General features: G+C 43.1%; 1 protein-coding gene across 8 annotated transcripts in view; it reads left to right on the forward strand.

Moving 5' to 3' along the window:
• The window catches only part of tpm2 (tropomyosin 2 (beta)), a 37,322-nt gene extending 17,378 nt beyond the window's left edge, over window positions 1-19,944 (forward strand). For 2 of the 8 annotated variants that reach the window (XM_014144788.2, XM_014144823.2), the window contains 7 exons: window positions 1,526-1,659; window positions 2,418-2,535; window positions 6,660-6,730; window positions 8,806-8,881; window positions 10,721-10,783; window positions 10,973-11,042; window positions 18,089-19,944. In XM_014144788.2, the coding sequence (XP_014000263.1) occupies window positions 1,526-1,659; window positions 2,418-2,535; window positions 6,660-6,730; window positions 8,806-8,881; window positions 10,721-10,783; window positions 10,973-11,042; window positions 18,089-18,171 (615 nt within the window). In that variant the 3' untranslated portion in view covers window positions 18,172-19,944. Of the gene's footprint in view, window positions 1-1,525; window positions 1,660-2,417; window positions 2,536-6,659; window positions 6,731-8,805; window positions 8,882-9,489; window positions 9,566-10,720; window positions 10,784-10,972; window positions 11,043-14,439; window positions 15,006-18,088 lie in introns of those variants that run through there. The other 6 variants (XM_014144768.2, XM_014144807.2, XM_014144778.2 and 3 more) reach the window with 3 other exon arrangements.
• Window positions 19,945-20,623: the final 679 nt, after the last annotated feature.

The following is a 20,623-nucleotide window of genomic DNA, read 5'->3' on the forward strand; positions in this document are numbered from 1 at the left end:
ATTCCACGGCTTCCCCGACGAAGGCCTGGCAGAATGGGAATAGATTTCTGGGATTTGGCTGAGAGGGGGGTCTAATTAGCTGTCTTCTGCTGCTGGGGGGGGGGGGACAACAATGGCTCTTTTGTTTTGCCGGCAACTCCGTCTGTATCCCCCAGCGGAAACTTTAAGAATGCTGGAATGCGGTGCTCTCGCCATCCAATCATCTGTCATCATCATCTACTCATGGACTCGCTGCTTGATCAGCCCCCCACCTGCTTCATCAAGTATTTGGAGAGTTGCTGCCTTGTGGAAATGGACTGTTCTACTGATATCCATGTGGCTGAGTCTAATGTAGTTCACATGCTGCTGCTTGTTTTCTACATTTACCACTACCCTTTGTTAGGCCAACAGTCTGTTATTAGAAAGCCTACAATCTTAGTGTTACACATTTTACACAAAGCCTGCAATCTTAGTGTTACACATTTTTACCACAAGACAAAAGGTAGAGCCCAAAAGGACCCACTTGAGGTATCAAAAGTTGCAGAGTTAATTTTCTCAGGAAGGTCAATGTGACAGTACCAACAAACGTTGGTTCAGGGGTAAAGAGAAGCTCAAAGGGCCCCTAACTGGACAAATAAACCTTTGGCACTGTCATTACTGTCCCTTGTGACATAAGGGAACACATACCTCCTCCCAATGCCTCAATTCTGGGATTGTTTGCGTTTGTCATTAACTGTGGTATGATGCCACTTCACTTCCCCATGGAGCAATGTACAATCCATCAGAAGGCCTCTGCTAATCCAATGAACCACAGTCATTCTGTGTCAAGAAGGTTATTTTCTAAATGCTTTCAATGTTTGGAAAAGACTGTTCTAAAGCAAACAGTGAAAAGACAGTCAACAAAGGTGTTGATCAGTATCCATGGTGAAAACTAGGGACACCTGAGAAAAATGGATGCTAGATAGATGAACCCAAGGGCATATTGAAGGTGGTTATTCTTTGCGGTATGGAACTTGGATATGGTTGCTTGCACTGCAATGATTTGATAAATCTGTCAGCTGTAAGCCTGCCACATGTAGCCTAGTAACCATATCCCTGATGAGTTTCCTTCCTCCCTGGCAGCTCAGTTAGCCTGGTTGGTGTATCACCCAGACACCCTAAGAAAGTTCTCTAATGTGGAATAAATTGGGGCAGTTGGCAACCCAAATACTCATTTGGGGTGAATTAATTTGACAGTGCAGTATTATCTTTAAAACAAATAATGCCTTCCTAGAAAGCTGTCATCTGCCTGTGATGTGGTGTCCACATCAGTTTGGTTGATGTACTGCGTACATTGTGCACAAATAAATGTAAGCTAGGGTGCATTCAGTGATGCGAAACGTTCAGAAACGTTGCCGATAATGGAATGAATAAAGCTAACAATTGTCCTTATTCTACATGACCCACAGTTATATCTGTTCTACATAATATAAATAGGCCAGTGGTGAGTGCTACAAGGCTACAGCTCATTATTGTGGCTGACTGAGTGTTTTCTCTCCCCCACCAGGCAGAGGCAGAGGTGGCTTCCCTAAACAGACGTATCCAGCTGGTAGAGGAGGAGTTGGACAGGGCCCAGGAGAGACTGGCCACTGCGCTGCAGAAGCTGGAGGAGGCCGAGAAGGCTGCAGACGAGAGCGAGAGGTGGGACTTCCGTCTCCTGTTTTAGGTCGTGTTGCCGATGCATGCTAAATGTTACAACGCCTGGATAGGTATTTTACGTATCCGCTAACCACATCATATGTTCTAGCAATCTGATGCCCGACTGCACAGTTGACGATGTGGCATGCAACCGTTGGTTGATGTATGCAACGTCTGAGCAGGGGAGCACCACCATAGTTCAGCCGTTCTGCTCTAGAGCAGGGTTTCCCAGTTCTTTCACACTAGTAATTGTGGAAGGAAGTAAAAAGAAACGCCAGCTAAGACATTCAACAAGCCCCAATAGTTTTTCACAATTCCCTTCAGCAGTTACTATTAGCATTGAAACGTAAGAGTAGACGGGTCAAAGTATTTTTGATATTAAAGAAAGTACACATCGAAAGTATGTTCCAATCACCCATGACTTCTCTCTGTCCTGTTGCCTGTGATGTCCCCCAGAGGAATGGCGATGGAGAACAGGGTTGGAGATGGAGGTCCATACTGTAGCTAACCCTGTGGTGTTGTTTCTCCAGAGGAATGAAGGTGATGGAGAACAGGGTTGGAGATGGAGGTCCATACTGTAGCTAACCCTGTGGTGTTGTTTCTCCAGAGGAATGAAGGTGATGGAGAACAGGGTTGGAGATGGAGGTCCATACTGTAGCTAACCCTGTGGTGTTGCTTCTCCAGAGGAATAAAAGTGATCGAGAACTGGGTTGGAGATGGAGGTCCATACTGTAGCTAACCCTGTGGTGTTGTTTCTCCAGAGGAATGAAGGTGATAGAGAACAGGGCGTCAAAAGACGAGGAGAAGATGGAGATCCAGGAGATGCAGCTAAAGGAGGCCAAGCACATCGCTGAGGAGGCTGACAGGAAGTACGAGGAGGTGGGTGTCCTTCTGCCCTAAAGTATCGTTGCGTTCCAGGGCGTCTTATTTGAAGGTTGCTATATCATGTTTACTATAGTTTCTGAGACGTTACCTTTGACAAACAGTGCGACCTGGAACGTGCCCATTGACTAAAGCCAGACTACTGTAGAGCCGGGTCATACGCTGGAATCCACCACTTTTCATGATTTTGTAGCCACTTTAACAAGCATTTTATTTGATTTAAGATTTTTTGGAAAATGGAAGCTGTTGTGTTCCCTTCATGTTAGTGTTAACACCTGTGGTGTTTCTTTATAACAGTACACAGACATACACACACACTGCACACCCCTTTCTCCTCTGTAGCATCAGTTTAGCCTGCTACATGTCAGATCAAAGGAGGCCCCTTTGTGGAGGCCCCGCATCTGTACCTCTGCCCAGGCCTCATTATCCTAACATGACAAGATGCATTTACAAGTATTCTATCAGGTCTTAAACATACCGTTTGGTCTTTTCCTTCCCCCGATATATATTTTATTTTCAATGCCTGTATGTGTTATGGGGAAAACTCAGAATTTCTACAGTAAACTTGTAGTTTTCAGCATAACCCCACGCTCTTTGGCTGTTTCCCAGGATCCTGGACTAAAAAGCAAGATCGATCGCTTTTGAATGTGATTTTTGTCCAGCATTAGGCTTAATCTGGCTCCTGGAAACCGGCCACCTAGTGTTGAGCTAAATTTAGCTTGCTTAGCTAAGGTCATACACAGGTACCACGGTATAGGGTGATGCTGATCCTGGGCCAGTTTAACATTTTCCCCACTAATGGTTCTTGTTAAGATTTGGGAAGGGGAAGCTGGTCCTAGATCTGTACCTAGGGGGAACTGATTAGCAGTTTAGCCTGTAGCATATGTTGACTGCTCATGGCCCGTGGCTTAGACCTGGAGGTCACATGAGCCCACATCCCAGAGGATTACACTGACAGACAAAGTAGCAGTCTAATGGACTTAAACAGAATGAGACCTGTCATTGACCGCCCTCCCTCGATCTCTCTCACTAACACTCAGCCAGTCTAGTGCACTTCCCCACTGAGGGCACCAGCTGCACCCTGGGAGCTGGCCACACATTTAATCATGGGGGTTGTAGACCTGCCACTTCCGGTACACAGTATATAGTCCTACGGTATGTTGGTTCATCCTATGGGGGGTTATAGGCCTACGGTATGTTGGTTCATCCTATGGGGGGGGTTATAGGCCTACGGTATGTTGGTTCATCCTATTGGGGGGGGTTATAGGTCTACGGTATGTTGGTTCATCCTATGGGGGGGGTTATAGGCCTACGGTATGTTGGTTCATCCTATGGGGGGGGGTTATAGGCCTACGGTATGTTGGTTCATCCTATGGGGGGGGTTATAGGCCTACGGTATGTTGGTTCATCCTATGGGGGGGGTTATAGGCCTACGGTATGTTGGTTCATCCTATGGGGGGTTATAGGCCTACGGTATGTTGTGTCATCCTATGGGGGGGTTATAGGCCTACGGTATGTTGGTTCATCCTATGGGGGGGGTAATAGGCCTACGGTATGTTGGTTCATCCTATGGGGGGGGTTATAGGCCTACGGTATGTTGGTTCATCCTATTGGGGGGGTTATAGGCCTACGGTATGTTGGTTCATCCTATGGGGGGGGGTTATAGGCCTACGGTATGTTGGTTCATCCTATGGGGGGTTATAGGCCTACGGTATGTTGGTTCATCCTATTGGGGGGGGGTTATAGAACTACGGTATGTTGGTTCATCCTATTGGGGGGGTTATAGGCCTACGGTATGTTGGTTCATCCTATGGGGGGGGTTATAGGCCTACGGTATGTTGGTTCATCCTATTGGGGGGGTTATAGGCCTACGGTATGTTGGTTCATCCTATGGGGGGGTTATAGGCCTACGGTATGTTGGTTCATCCTATGGGGGGGTTATAGGCCTACGGTATGTTGGTTCATCCTATGGGGGGGTTATAGGCCTACGGTATGTTGGTTCATCCTATGGGGGGGTTATAGGCCTACGGTATGTTGGTTCATCCTATGGGGGGGTTATAGGCCTACGGTATGTTGGTTCATCCTATTGGGGGGGTTATAGGCCTACGGTATGTTGGTTCATCCTACGGGGGAGTTATAGGCCTACGGTATGTTGGTTCATCCTATTGGGGGGTTTATAGGCCTACGGTATGTTGGTTCACCCTATGGGGGGGTTATAGGCCTACGGTATGTTGGTTCATCCTATGGGGGGGTTATAGGCCTACGGTATGTTGGCTCATCCTATGGGGGGTTATAGGCCTACGGTATGTTGGTTCATCCTATGGGGGGTTATAGGCCTACGGTATGTTGGTTCATCCTATGGGGGGGGTTATAGGCCTACGGTATGTTGGTTCATCCTATGGGGGGGAGTTATAGGCCTACGGTATGTTGGTTCATCCTATGGGGGGGAGTTATAGGCCTACGGTATGTTGGTTCATCCTATGGGGGGGGTTATAGGCCTACGGTATGTTGGTTCATCCTATGGGGGGGGGGTTATAGGCCTACGGTATGTTGGTTCATCCTATGGGGGGGTTATAGGCCTACGGTATGTTGGTTCATCCTATGGGGGGGTTATAGGCCTACGGTATGTTGGTTCATCCTATGGGGGGGGGTTATAGGCCTACGGTATGTTGGTTCATCCTATGGGGGGGGTTATAGGCCCACGGTATGTTGGTTCATCCTATGGGGGGGGTTATAGGCCTACGGTATGTTGGTTCATCCTATGGGGGGGGGTTATAGGCCTACGGTATGTTGGTTCATCCTATGGGGGGGGTTATAGGCCTACGGTATGTTGGTTCATCCTATGGGGGGGTTATAGGCCTACGGTATGTTGGTTCATCCTATGGGGGGGGGTTATAGGCCTACGGTATGTTGGTTCATCCTATGGGGGGGGTTATAGGCCTACGGTATGTTGGTTCATCCTATGGGGGGGTTATAGGCCTACGGTATGTTGGTTCATCCTATGGGGGGGGTTATAGGCCTACGGTATGTTGGTTCATCCTATGGGGGGGGTTATAGGCCTACGGTATGTTGGTTCATCCTATGGGGGGGGGTTATAGGCCTACGGTATGTTGGTTCATCCTATGGGGGGGGGGTTATAGGCCCTACGGTATGTTGGTTCATCCTATGGGGGGGGGTTATAGGCCTACGGTATGTTGGTTCATCCTATGGGGGGGGTTATAGGCCTACGGTATGTTGGTTCATCCTATGGGGGGGGTTATAGGCCTACGGTATGTTGGTTCATCCTATGGGGGGGTTATAGGCCTACGGTATGTTGGTTCATCCTATGGGGGGGTTATAGGCCTACGGTATGTTGGTTCATCCTATGGGGGGGTATAGGCCTACGGTATGTTGGTTCATCCTATGGGGGGGGTATAGGCCTACGGTATGTTGGTTCATCCTATGGGGGGGGTTATAGGCCTACGGTATGTTGGTTCATCCTATGGGGGGGGTATAGGCCTACGGTATGTTGGTTCATCCTATGGGGGGGGTTATAGGCCTACGGTATGTTGGTTCATCCTATGGGGGGGGTTATAGGCCTACGGTATGTTGGTTCATCCTATGGGGGGTTATAGGCCTACGGTATGTTGGTTCATCCTATGGGGGGGGTTATAGGCCTACGGTATGTTGGTTCATCCTATGGGGGGGTTATAGGCCTACGGTATGTTGGTTCATCCTATGGGGGGGTTATAGGCCTACGGTATGTTGGTTCATCCTATGGGGGGTTATAGGCATTATATCTCAGATTTTTTTTTTGCTCTTTTTTTTTTTAACCCACCGCTACCGCCCCTCATCGTAAGAACTTTTTATTACATTTTTGTTTAATGATTTCTCTTAAATTCTTAAATTAAATCTCTTTTTTTCCTCCCTCTTCATTTTGTTTTTGACTATTGAATGTACTGGTCAATTCAGAATTTAGTTTGACGTGTTTTGATGCTTGTGCCAGCTTGAAGGTCTGTTTCTGCACGTTCTTAGTGCCACCATCTCTGTTCAGATGTTGCATGGGAATAGTTTTGTGTGTGTATGAAGTTATTGGAAGTGTTTGGCCTGTGTACTTTAATGTGTGATTTGTCTGACTACAGGTGGCCCGTAAGCTGGTGATCCTTGAGGGTGACCTTGAGCGCTCTGAGGAGCGTGCTGAGGTGGCTGAGGCGTAAGTTTACCCTCCTTCATTACTGACACACAAATGGCACCATATTCCCTTTTATAGTGCACTACTTTTGACCAGGTCCCATAGGGCTCTGGTCAAAAGTAGTGCATTATATAGGGAATAAGGTGCCAATTTCCATGTCTTAGTCCCTATTCTCCACCCTTTTCCCGTCAGGGGTTTAACAGGAAATGATTGATGTAAGCATTGGCTGGAGTGAGTTTTCACCATTTTAAAGTTCATCCAATCCCTTGGGAGAAGGGTGGCGAATCAAAACGCAGTGCTGGACATCACACTTAAAAACTTTGTTAAAACCAACAAATTCCTGGTATTTCAGTTCCATTGAATTGTGGTTGTTTAAGGCAATTGTGGTGTTGTAATGTGAATGACATGTTGATGGTTCATCGGTAGACTTTACTTGCCCCATCTCTTACTTACTTGAGCACATTTGGGAATTTATGCATATATTTTTATCATGACGTGTTGTATCTAACCATCTAATGCATTTTGAAATATACATTGATGAGGCCTCTCCTGAAAAATGATCTTAATGTTAATTTGACTTGTTGCATGGACCCACCTTCCTGTTAATAAAATTAGTCATGATTGGATGGCAACTGAAACAAGCTAATGACCTCCGTGGGTGTATTGGTTTCAATTGGCTTAACAACGGCGAGTCCAGTAGCCACCCCTTTAACCAGTAGCCACCCCTTTAACCAGTAGCCACCCCTTTAACCAGTAGCCACCCCTTTAACCAGTAGCCACCCCTTTAACCAGTAGCCACCCCTTTAACCAGTAGCCACCCCTTTAACCAGTAGCCACCCCTTTAACCAGTAGCCACCCCTTTAACCAGTAGCCACCCCTTTAACCAGTAGCCACCCCTTTAACCAGTAGCCACCCCTTTAACCAGTAGCCACCCCTTTAACCAGTAGCCACCCCTTTAACCAGTAGCCACCCCTTTAACCAGTAGCCACCCCTTTAACCAGTAGCCACCCCTTTAACCAGTAGCCACCCCTTTAACCAGTAGCCACCCCTTTAACCAGTAGCCACCCCTTTAACCAGTAGCCACCCCTTTAACTGACAACAAAACATATATTTATTCCCAGGTAGTCCCATGATACAACATGACACTAATGTCCTAACCTCGTCCCCCAGCAGTCTCTCTTTCTGTCGAACAGTCTGTTCTCACAGCGCCTCAGAACGGGACTTGACTGGAAGTCTATGGCAGAAGTGGATTCTTTTTTTTCCTTTTTTTTTACGCTGGTTTTAGTTGGCTGATCTATACCCATGGCCATCTAGCACAGGGATGGGCAACTCTGATGTGGGTGGGGGCCACATTAAACTGGACTCCATCATGAGGGGCTGCAGTGTCTCGTAGGTCTGCGACCTCTAGAGTGATTACATGTTTTAGCTGACATGGGCTATTTGAGTGACTGATGCACAAACAAATTTTGAAATTCCACCTTGTGTATTCTATTATTCTAACTCTCAACTGTAAGTTGATACCCCAACTGAATTCCCAATTTTTTTCTTCAAATTTTGTTTTATATATATATGTATGTGTGTATGTATGTATGAAGATTTTTTTAAATTATTTTTCTTTTTATAATTATTTTTTTAATTATTATTATTATTGGTCCGCAGGCCTACATTGGTCCATAACCATTAACCCCCCCTTACATTGTGGACTATAAACACGAGCAGGGCAAGTGATTTTAAACAAGGAAGTGAATTTGGAAAATCTTAAAGGACTCATCTTAGAAGTAGTTTTCACATATAAATGTTATATGCCCTGACTCAGAATCAATTGAGCTTTCAATTTGGTCAATAATATGGTCAATGTGACAGAACACTTTTTTTTCCCCCCATGTGGGAAACACGAGACGATGGCATACACTGGATACACTAACCACAACAGGGCACCTGGATGTGTGTGTTCTCTCCCCTGTGCTTTATGTAATGCATGCCTGAATCCAACACCACCAACACCCCTCCACCTGGGATCACCTTGTGTGTGGGTTCCCTGCCCCCTCCTGCCCCCCCTCCTACACCCCTACCTACCTGACTGTGGACTAACCCAGTCGAGTCAGGGAGCTGGAGGAAGAGCTTAGACTCATGGACCAGAATTTGAAGTCCATGATGTGCGGAGAGGATGAGGTACTGTCTGCCCCCCCGTACCAGGACAAACGTCCCGGTTCCAAACCTCTTTACTACCTGCTTCCTTTCTCCTCTCCTCCGCTCCTCTGGCTTATGCCCTTGACTCGTCCCTCCAAGCCTCTCTGCCTCGCAGCTGTGCTTCATGGAGGGCTCCCCTGGTGGTTGACGTGACAGTATTGCTGTGGGACAAAAGGACTAATGTCCTACAAGCCATACTGTCCCTCGCCATATCTTCAACCTGAAGCCAATGGGATCCTTGATGTGATACTTGAGATTGAGGCATACAGATTATACATGTATGGATTTTATACATGCGTTTGTATATTTCCTATACTAGAGTATATGATTTCATCTGTCAGATGTTATCCATCAAGGATCCTGATTTAACCCTTCCATCTGGTGGGTAGGTGACATTAACCCCTTCTGGTAAGTGTGTCATTAACCCCTTCAGGTAAGTTTTATTCTCCTGCCAACGCACTCTCCCTAATAGGCACTGGGCTGGAGGATCCAGACCAGGGTCTTCTTGGTCATGTCCTCTCCTCCCTCTCAAAATGCTCTCTCTCCTTTCTTTTCCCTCGTTTTCCTCCCGCCCTCCTGCTGTTGCACAGTAAATCTGGTGATCTTGAGGAAGAGTTGAAAAATGTCACCAACAACTTGAAGTCTCTGGAGGCCCAGGCTGAGAAGGTACTGTAGGAGAGGGGAAGTAAGCTGGGCCCAAAGGTCAGATACAGATACGATGCAGGATAGTCCAGCTGGATAAAACGCACACGGATGCCCCTCAACACACAGACTTAGTGTAGGATATCTAGCTATAATCCATGTTTATTTGTCATATGCACAGAATACAACATAGTGTCAAATGAAATGCTTACACACAAGCCATCCTCTCAAACAGTGCAGCATCTATAAAGTTATCTATATATATGTTTTTATCCATAACATTGATTTTAAAAAGTGTAGGGATTGAACTGTAGTCCAGGCATAACGTTAGATGGGTGTAAAACACATTTAAAAGCAGAAGATTATGATTGAGGAGAGTTTGATGTTTTGTTCTTAGGACCCGCTTGCATTATGACAAGCCTACGCTGAGACTTTAGCTAGCCCTCTTAGCTTTATTTTCCCAGCCAAACTTTCAGCTCTCGTGTTGCAGTCTCCTCTCCCTAGCCAACCTTTCAGCTCTTGTGTTTTAACCCTCCTCTCCCTAGCCAACCTTTCAGCTCTCGTGTTGTAGTCTTCTCCTCCCTAGCCAACCTTTCAGCTCTTGTGTTGTAGTCTCTTCTCCTCCCTAGCCAACCTTTCAGCTCTTGTGTTGTAGTCTCTTCTCCTCCCTAGCCAACCTTTCAGCTCTTGTGTTGTAGTCTCTTCTCCTCCCTAGCCAACCTTTCAGCTCTTGTGTTGTAGTCTCCTCTCCCTAGCCAACCTTTCAGCTCTTGTGTTGTAGTCTCCTATCCTCCCTAGCCAACCTTTCAGCTCTTGTGTTGTAGTCTCCTATCCTCCCTAGCCAACCTTTCAGCTCTTGTGTTGTAGTCTCCTATCCTCCCTAGCCAACCTTTCAGCTCTTGTGTTGTAGTCTCCTATCCTCCCTAGCCAACCTTTCAGCTCTTGTTGTAGCCCTCCTCATTTTTATGAACAGAATTTGTATCCAATAGTGTTTACTTTAGTGGATGTGAACAGTAGGCTATTAATTGAATGCTACACTGTAGATGTTGTCATAGAATAAATACATAAATATATATTGACTGTCTATTTTAACTAGAATACTGCCGTATGTTTTGAGTTGTGACTGTTTAAGGAGAAGCTCTTGTGCTAAAATATGAATCTCTATTATTTCACTTCTAGTACTCACAAAAGGAGGACAAATATGAAGAGGAAATCAAAGTTCTTACTGACAAACTTAAAGAGGTGGGTACTGTAGGGTCACCATATGTAATATTTTAGTATGAATGGTTCTTCAAATGGTATCTTAAAGCCTCATCTTCCTCCCACTCTTATGCAACCTGATGTTAACCAAGATATTACGTAGATATGTCATTTGGTGCTTGGAAAAATGTATTTGAAAAGCATTGTGCTCTGATGCTTTGTCCCCCCCAGGCTGAGACCCGTGCTGAGTTTGCAGAGAGGTCTGTGGCTAAGCTTGAGAAAACCATTGATGATTTGGAAGGTATGTTTTCTACCCTCCTTTCATTCACAACCATTAACACCTCTTGGAGTTCCCAGGAGCTGACGTCGCTAACTGCATTTTCAGTGCCCCATTCACTTTATCTGAATCCCAAATGGCACCCTAAACCCTGTTTAGTGCACTTCGTTTGACCAGAGCCCTATTGGGGGGGGGGGTGCCATTTGGACTCACTCTTATGTTTCCTTTGTGAAAGTGTAACAGACGTTTCACTAACAGAAGAATGTTCCCCTATAACCATGAGTTGTAACACTGAAGCCTGTTGGGTACCCTCGCATGACTTGTTAGTAGTGTATTATAGCGTTAGGTAACATGCCTGTGTGTTTCAATCATTAATAAAGACTCTTAATAGTCGAGCAGCTTTGTAGATAGTAATTAACAATTTACCTTCCAACTTTGAGTACCGTTAGAAACAGAGGAGCGCCGATGGGAATGGATTTATTAATATGGGTTTAATAGATTAACCAATGAGAGATTAGATAGATTAACCCCCATTAACCTGGCTCTGTTGTCCAGGGATCTAATTAGAACAGATTGCAGTTGAAATCAATGATGAGCATTCCGTATGATTGTGTAGATTCTGAGTCTTTAGCTCCTAAGAATAATAGTCTGCCTATAAGGCTGCGTTTACACAGGCAGCCTATAATTCTGAACTTTTTCCAGTAGCCGGTCTTTTGACCAATCAGATCAGCTCCTTTGCCAATAATTGGGCAAAAGATCAGATTTTGGCTGCCTGTGTGATTGCAGCCTAACTGTGGAGCCACAGCTTCACTTTCGATTGCCTATCCTGTCTGGTTATTATTATAATTATTTAACTAGGCAAGTCAGTTAAGAACAAATTCTTACAATGACGGCCTGACCCCGACGACGCTGGGCCAATTGTGCGCCGCCCTATGGGACTCCCAATCACGGCCGGTTGTGATACAGCCTGGAATTGAACCAGGGTCTGTAGTGACGCCTCTAGCACTGAGATGCAGTTCCTTAGACCGCTGCACCACTCGGGAGCCCTTGGTGTTGCCTTATCTCATATTGATCAGTTTGACTGATCGATTAGATCCTATAAGAAAGGTTAGATTTCAGTTGTAGTACTTGGACTACGAGCAAGTTGGATTCTTCCAAGGTTTGCCTTGTTTCTTATTTACGTAAGGGTGTTGTCGATTCATCCAGTTACTCAATCAAATCAGTGGTTATTTAGCAATCAGAATGGGCTTGTTGTGGAGAGCTTCATGTCTTGTTGTGTTTTGGCAGACTTTGGAAATGTAATGTGAGAGTAGCGGTTATCTGGTGTGTTCCAGGAGTTTGAAGTGGAACAAGACTGTTCAGTAGGTCTAATCTGGTGTGTTGTTTGAAGTGGAACAAGGCTGTTCAGTAGTTGTTATCTGGTGTGGTGTTCCAGGAGTTTGAATTATTGATGTGACTTAACTTTTAAACAAAATTGGGATCCTTAACTTTAAGAGAACCCCCCCCCCACCCCCCAAAGTTAGAATCTCAGCCTGAGGAAAGTTGTGGAATTTAAAGAGAACCAGAGGAAGAGGTGAACTTTAGGCTACTTTGGTGAATTTGCGAGGTATGCAAGACAGATTACCAAGAGATATCCTCACCATGGTTTGTTTTCTTCTGCCTTCCCCCTCAGCTCTCGCCCTCGAGCTGGCCTGCCTGGGGTGTATTCATTACACCCATTTATGTTGCAAAACGTTTCTTAAACGGAAGCAAACAAAACTGATGGACCTACTTGAATTTGTCCAGTAGAAACTCTGGTTTTAGTTACTGTTTGGACTAGTGATTACACCCCTGCTCTATCTCTTCGCTAATGATGCCAGTGTGTGTTCAGTCTTCCGTCTGTTGCGTGTAGCATATCCTAGCCTATTCATTGATGGGCACTGCTTTGAAGTTGCAAGACATTGCAAGCCAAGAAATTACGATTTACAGTATTCCATTGCGAGACACAGCTTTTGATTGCCGATAGATAAACCTAGTGCAGGGTTTCCCCAACTCGGTCCTGGGGCCCCCCCTGGGTGCACGTTTTGGTTTTGCCCTAGCACTACACAGCTGATTCAAATAATCAAATCTTGATGATGATGATGGTTATTTGAGTTTGCTGTGTAGTGCTAGGGCAAAACCAAAATGTGCACCCGGGGGGGGGGGCCCAGGACACAGTGTGGGAAACCCTGGCCTGGTGCACGGTTCTGACGGCCTGGTGCACGGTTCTGACGGCCTGGTGCACGGTTCTGACGGCCTGGTGGCCGACCTGCCTGGTGGCCGACCTGCCTGATACTGTGGCCCTCGTTCTCCGTTCCTCATTAGCGCGCTATGAAAGATGCAAGTGTTTTGTGTTCTCAGAAGTACGGCAACTAAGCAGTCTCCTCCGTTCCAAGAATACTGAATCTTAGGAGTTGATTCCTATTGGAATCTAATCTTCACACTCGACGTGCAAGGAGTCGAGGAATCAATTATTTTGGAGTCTACTCTCCAACACTACGTCATCGTCATTAACAGTTGCAAGAATCAGAGAAAGGCAAGTGACAGAAGTGAAGTCCTGTATGGCAATAATTTTAGAAGTTAAATGAGAAGGAAACTTTGCCAGGTGGAATTGAGGCTCAGTCATGGTGGCACAGGTCCAGTCATGGTGGCACAGGTCCAGTCATGGTGGCACAGGTCCAGTCATGGTGGCACAGGTCCAGTCATGGTGGCACAGGTCCAGTCATGGTGGCACAGGTGCAATGCTTAACCATTGGAAAGGGATGCACCGTGAGACCCGTTGTTGGCAGCAGCACAGGTGCATTGTAAACTCACGTGGAATTTTATGCATTTTTCTTATCGTTTTAACGTAAAACTTATTTAAAAATAAATAGCAGTTTAAATGTTAAGATTACATTTTTTCTCCATTTGTCACATCCCTAGTTTGAAGTGGAGCATGGCTGTTCAGTTGGTGTTATCTGGTGTTTTGTTTGAGGAGTTTGAAGTGGAACCTGGCTTTTGATGCTGCATGACTCTGATAACCTTGAGTGGATTTGTCTTTTTCTGAAGGATGAGTTTTAGTTGATTTTTAAACTGGAGTGCGTTGTGTTAACGGTTTGATTCTGTGTTAATGATACGCAACTTATTCATATTCTAACATTTTTGGAATTTGGTTAATTTATTTTTTACAAATCTAGAATTTTTGTGAAGTATTTGATTGTCAGATTGCTACTGCTGAATGAATTTGGTGGAAAAGTTATTTTGCATTTTATTATAATTTCTTTAGATGTGCACAATCCTTTTTAAAGTTAAGATTTCAGTTATCTGACTTTTCTTTAACTTTTTTCTTTTTTCACTCACCTTGTTCTGTTTCCATCTTGTGTGTCTGTCCATCTTTCTGTCCTGTGTCCACCCCTCCCTCCAGACGAGGTGTACGCTCAGAAGCTGAAGGGTAAAGCCCTCAGTGAGGAGCTTGACCTGGCTCTCAACGACATGACTACACTCTAGACACTCCCTCACTCTTCCTCCTCCTCCTCCTCCTCTCTGACGCTCTCCACCTTCATCTGGCACCCCTGGGGTTCAGACATCCTCCACTTCCTTTCTGTCCTTTTTTTTTTCATTCCACAACTTTTCAGACAGAACTGTGATTGATCTCTCAATACCCTTGGTTACGAAATTTGTATGGCGAATTTGAAAAAAATGTGGTCGTACTAGGTTTACAAGACTTGCTGATTCAAAATACCAAGGGATATAAATGTGGCCCCAGGCAGATTGTCCCCCCTTTTAGTTCCGCTCCCTACTGTTGTCAGATGTCAACATTGTTCAGTGATCCTCGTACATTTCTATAGATGTATATAGGAAAAGCCAGTGGTGTTGTCTGGCACGGTGTCCATACCTCTCCAAAGATCTGGGTTAGGCTTGGTCTTCTGTATTGAGATATATACTTGTCCCCTGTTTTCCCTTTCTCTGTAATAAATGTCCTGAAACCGCTCCTGTTTTCTACTGTCATTATCAGCATTTGGTTTCTCATCATAATCACCTAATAATGTTAAGAAGGTTGGTGCCGACGATTACAATCCACAATTTGCCATACCAATATACCTGACTATACTCAACTTACATGGTGTTTATTGACTACATTTAATATAGGCTACATTTTTTGACTACCTTTACCGTTTTATTGAGAATTTTAAATATTCAGGATTCATATCCAATTATATCTGAAGTGTTGTAAAGTGTTATGATGGAGATACGAGTCATTCGGTGAATTACTTATTTTACGATACAAGGGAATCGGTGTGAATGAATCTCAATTCAGTACTGTTCCCACCACACCGTATTAACCGTTTTTAACTGTAATTATCTGGCCAACTCTGACACAAGGCATCAAAATAAATCTCACCAAAAGTGGTGCAGTTCTGAACAATCCCTCTGATTTCCAACCACTCCCAGTTGAACCAATACATCTCTAATGATTTAAGGGAACATGATATTTAGTTTAAAGTGAGAATTATCCTGTCTAAAGAAACCTGCGGCTCAGTACTTTGGAGAATCTTAAAGGGATGTGCTGTGTCTCTTTTACCTCCCTTTCTTATCCCCTGACCCCAGCAATATGAATATGTATTGCTTCCTGCTATAGTTGCTTAAAGGAAAATTACACCCAAAAAACATCTTTTGGTATTTGTTTCATTAGTCCATTGTTGAGTCCCAACATGTTTTGCTTGTCAGCAATCAAGTTAAGATATGTAACTTTCAACAACAATTTGTGTTCTTTTTTTCTAAGTACAGAAGTCATCCCTGTATTATGCTACGTTTTGCATCGTATTTTGATAATTACATAACTTGATTGCTGACAAACAAAACATTTTGGGACTATGTCAACAATGGACTAATGAAACAAACTTTCCTTTTAATGTCTTGCAATGATTGTGTTCAATTCAAGACATTTCAAGCATTGTCAAGCGAGCTGTAATGGCTATAGGTGCTGATTTACCTCTGTCAGACGAAAAAAAAGCAACTTTCAGCAGTTCTTTTTTTCTTGTCTTTCATTGCCCTGTGACCTTTATTGCACTAACCTGTGACCTTTTAACCCTTCCCTCTTTCTCTCCCTCTTTCTATCTTCACACTGGCTTTCATTGACTCTTCTGGCACCACAGAACGTTATCACAAGGAGGTGGAGAACAACCGCATCCTCAGTAACGAACTGAGGGTTGTTTTGAACGAATTTAACAGCTGAGTCTGAGACGGAAGCTTTGGCAAACTTCCTTCCACTATCCCACTCTTCCAATATGCACTTGTCTCTGAATAACCTTGGAACCGATTTCTCATACCCCCCTCTAGAAGGCACTGGTTGTACATCGTTCATTAGGGTGGAGTCAATTCATGAAAATTTAAGTGATAACATTGAAGTCATTTGCAAACATGACATTCAAGTAATTGCCCAATCATATAAAACATTTAATACATGGAAAAGCTGTTAAAATTCATCAAGGGAATTGAGTGTGAATGAATTTGCCCCAAACTTGGGGTGTTGTGTGTAATTTGGGCATAGGTACAGTAATTCATCCCCCCCAAAAAAATCATGTAACCTTTTTTGTATGGAATTTGGTTCCAAGTTTTTCAGAATTAGGCAAGTTAGTTTTTCACAAACCTTGAGGATACTCACTTGCTGCACATTGTAGAGTTCCACTGCTAAGACATGAGGGAGTTTAATGGAGCACTTTGGACTGGACACCATCCCACACCTGAAGTTTTCAAAGCTTTCACAGAATGTGGAATAATTAGCATTTATTTGGAAGAATGGTTTTCAGGATTATTTATTCAAAAGAAATACCCAAGTTTGCATATAGGACAGTTTGTTGTAAAACTTCAGATTGTTTGCATGCCATCCTGCCTATATACTCTAAAGCCTGTAGACTGACACATATAGATGATGATATATATATATATATATAAAATACCATGAAATCTGCCTCGTACCTGGTGAATGTTATACATTTTTTGATTTCACAAATGTTTTGCTATTGCTCAGACTGTCTTACATGTATCCATCCAAAGTCAATGATATGTAAACTTTGTTAAGCTTTACACGGGCTTGAAACTACACAGGCTTATGTATTTCTTTGAATGTAGAGTTTGTAGTTTAGTGTGATGAAACATATATTGTATCATTAAGTATTATAGTACTTATACATACTAAGTATACACTCTGGGTGCAGTATTACATTTATGGGGTTGAAGTTTCTCTACACTTGGCTTCGCTAAAAGTTACCCCATATTATATCCACACCCAATCGTTTACATGGATTCCTTTTGGGTGTTTTCCCTGTTAAGATTCCCTAAGTAATTTCACTATTTTGCATGGTGTGCTATAGTGAACTTGGCTAATTCCAAGTTGTGCTACATTTACCTCATGACTTTCCACAAGTTAGCTGGGCTAAATGTAAATCTTTAGCCTCCTTGTATTGACTAGCATTACTTTCATTGCACCAAGTATCTTCACGTTTTAGCTTCCCTCACCACCTGGCCCATTGAGTGGTGTGACAAGCAGAAAGCATCTGCTGTCCTCTGGAAACGCTCCTTTGTACACACTGAAATTGAAACCTCACCTGACATTCTGTGCACACAAGGAGCACTGTCCTCTCATTGGGTCTGGGAAGGCACTTGCTATGGTAGCGCACCAACATGTAGAAGATGTCTGAACTAAGATTAAAAACAAAAGTTCATATTACATTTTTTTGTTTTCATCTAGATTAGATTGGCTGTCCAGAAAAGTTAATTCTTGCTTCAATTATATATAACTTGGATCTTTTCAACAGCCTAGCTCTGTTTGTATTGTCCGCCTGTGCTTCTTAGTGACCACTTTCGCTGTTTTAACTGACACAAACATGTTACTGCAATTTTACACGAACACACTTGATATATGAATGTGTAAAATACCGTATGCTTTTGAATCACATTGTTAGATAGTACTGTTCATTTTTTGATGTCCGTGTTTCATTGTCCTATTCCTGAGCCAACTGAGCGCTTGCTTGTTGGGGTGCTCACCTGTTCTTTTGTTTCCCCGTCACCAGAGAAACTGGCTACAGCTAAAGAAGAGAACCTAGACATGCACCAAACGCTGGACCAAACCCTCCTGGAGCTCAACAATCTATAAAGAGAGCTCTGTCTGCCTGGGCCCATGAACAAGAGGCCTAAAACGAAGCGAAATGAAAAAAACACAAAGCTTTCATAATGCTCATTGATACACACTTGACCAAATCCTTTAGTTGACTTGCCCCTTTGGGAACAGGACAGTCTTCACTTGGCTTTAATAGTAGTAAAGGCTTACGAACAAGGCATTTCGTTTAGCTAATGAGGGTCTCTTGCACACATGCTAATTAATGGCAAACGCATGCTGGCTACAGAAGTTAACATGGTTCACTATAACAGCATAGAGTTGAATGCTATTGAGGTTGCTGTTTGTATTTAGCATGTGATTCGAGTCTTAAAGTTGACATCTCTTTTCTAATCTGACCTCTGAGGCCTCCTTGAAGTGAAATTGCATTTGCTTTACTCTTTGAGCTTTGTTACCTCAAACTCTTATTTTTTATCCAAAGTATAAAGTTTTTGTAATCCTTCAAAACAAATAAATGGTAAACATATATTCTTTACTTACTGTTTGGTAAGATGTGCCACTCATTGTTTTAATTAATACAGTATAGTATTTGTGTAGAACTGACCCAAACAGGGAAAAAGACTAGCGTTCACATGTTAAATGTACGTCTAGGTTTGTTTTATATGTTAAAAATGACTAGCAAAGGTATCATAATGTAATACAAACTAATTACAATAGGGACATTTAATTTAGACACAGTATTCTTTTGACAAAGTTTTTGAATTTTCAAAATTGTTGTAGTGACCTTTTGGGGGTTTGGATAATAGTATAACATTAGATGATTTTGGTATTCTAATCATGCCGATGTGGTACCTCATGTATTCTAATCACTTGCCTTTTATTTTTTTTTCCTTGACAAAGATTTTTGAGAATGCCCATAGTTGTTAGAATCTGAAACGTCTCTTAATTTTTGAAACACCCTCTCAATAATTAGCCGGTTTAACTGTTACATGGTCATTCCACTAAACGAGTCTCTTTTTGAGTAGTGTAACTTAATCTATGAGTAACAGGGTTGACGTGTTATGCTCAACCCACTGTTTCCCCCCACAAAACACCAGAAAGAGTAGAACCAGCTCACCTGCTTTTACACTGATTTCATTATTAGATGTTAAATGTTTGTTTTTTTTGGGGGGGGGGGGGGGGAATATATGAAATATTCACCATATTAAAATGAGAGTTCAGGTTACAGGATTGACCTTAAACACGTCCCTCATTTTAAAGTGTTTTACCTTACAATGAGTCACTAATCACATGAAATAGATAATCGTCTGAATTGACTTTGTCAAAACAGCCAAATTTTACTTTTGAGGTTAAATGAGTTAAAATCTTCTGAGAAGTCAGATTGCAGATGTCAAAATGCTGAATGTTGGCACTCTCTTATTGTTATTAAAAAAAAATCTAATGTATTGAATTTTCCATGTCTATATTAAATGGCACTTCATTTAATATGGCAGGCTTTTAAAATCCAATATTGGTGCAACATTTCTACTTAAAATATCAAAGGGATGCAAAAGGGACTCATTTTGTGGAACTACCCTACAGCTGTAAACTTGTAAGGTTGATTTGAAGCTCATGTAATGATATCTTAATGCACCTGTGTCAATACTTCAGAGTAGTCAGAATGCTTATTGGTCTGAAGGTTTTAATTAGGGGGAATTATTCAATATTCTGGAGGTATTCAAATGTGTATTAAGGTTTATTACTCATGTATCCTATGCAATGAATCAACTGTATAAGCTCTTAAGATGATTAAAAAATGGCCGGCAAAATAAATGGTTGTTTTGTGCATTTCTTCTAGTATTTCCTTAAACCAGATTACAGTGCAACAAAGTCTCATAGCGTTTATACTTTAGTTTGCTGTTTACAATGGTATGGTGAACTGATCAAGACAACTTTTTGGTTTCTTTGAATGATGCTGGCTACCACTTTACCATTTAGTAGAAGTGACCCATTTAGCTGACGTTTTGGCGTAACAATTCTGGTGTAACTGCTTTTGTCATTTTTCCGCAGCAACAGGATGGTAGCTTCAGATCAACTTTGACCCATGATATTGCCAAAGCATGATGTGCAAACAATCATGGCAGAAATGTCTAACAAGGTTGTACATTTAACCTTTGTCACATTGACACTGAACAAAAATATAAATGCAACATGTAAAGTGTTCGTCCCATGTTTCATGAGCTGAAATAAAAGATCCCCCCCCCAAAAAAATTCATTCGCACAAAAGGCTTACTTCTCTCAAATGTTGTGCACAAATTTGTTTACATCCCTGTTAGTGAGCATTTCTCCGTTGCCAAAATAATCCATCCACCTGACAGGTGTGGCATATCAAGAAGCTGATTAAACAGCATGATCATTATACAGGTGCACCTTGTGCTGGGGACAAAAGACCACTCTAAAATGTTCAGTTTTGTGTCACAACACAATGCCACAGATGTTTTGAGGGAGCGTG

The sequence above is a fragment of the Salmo salar genome, chromosome ssa01 (assembly GCF_905237065.1).
Source record: "Salmo salar chromosome ssa01, Ssal_v3.1, whole genome shotgun sequence".
In the NCBI taxonomy this organism is placed as follows: Eukaryota; Metazoa; Chordata; class Actinopteri; order Salmoniformes; family Salmonidae; genus Salmo; species Salmo salar.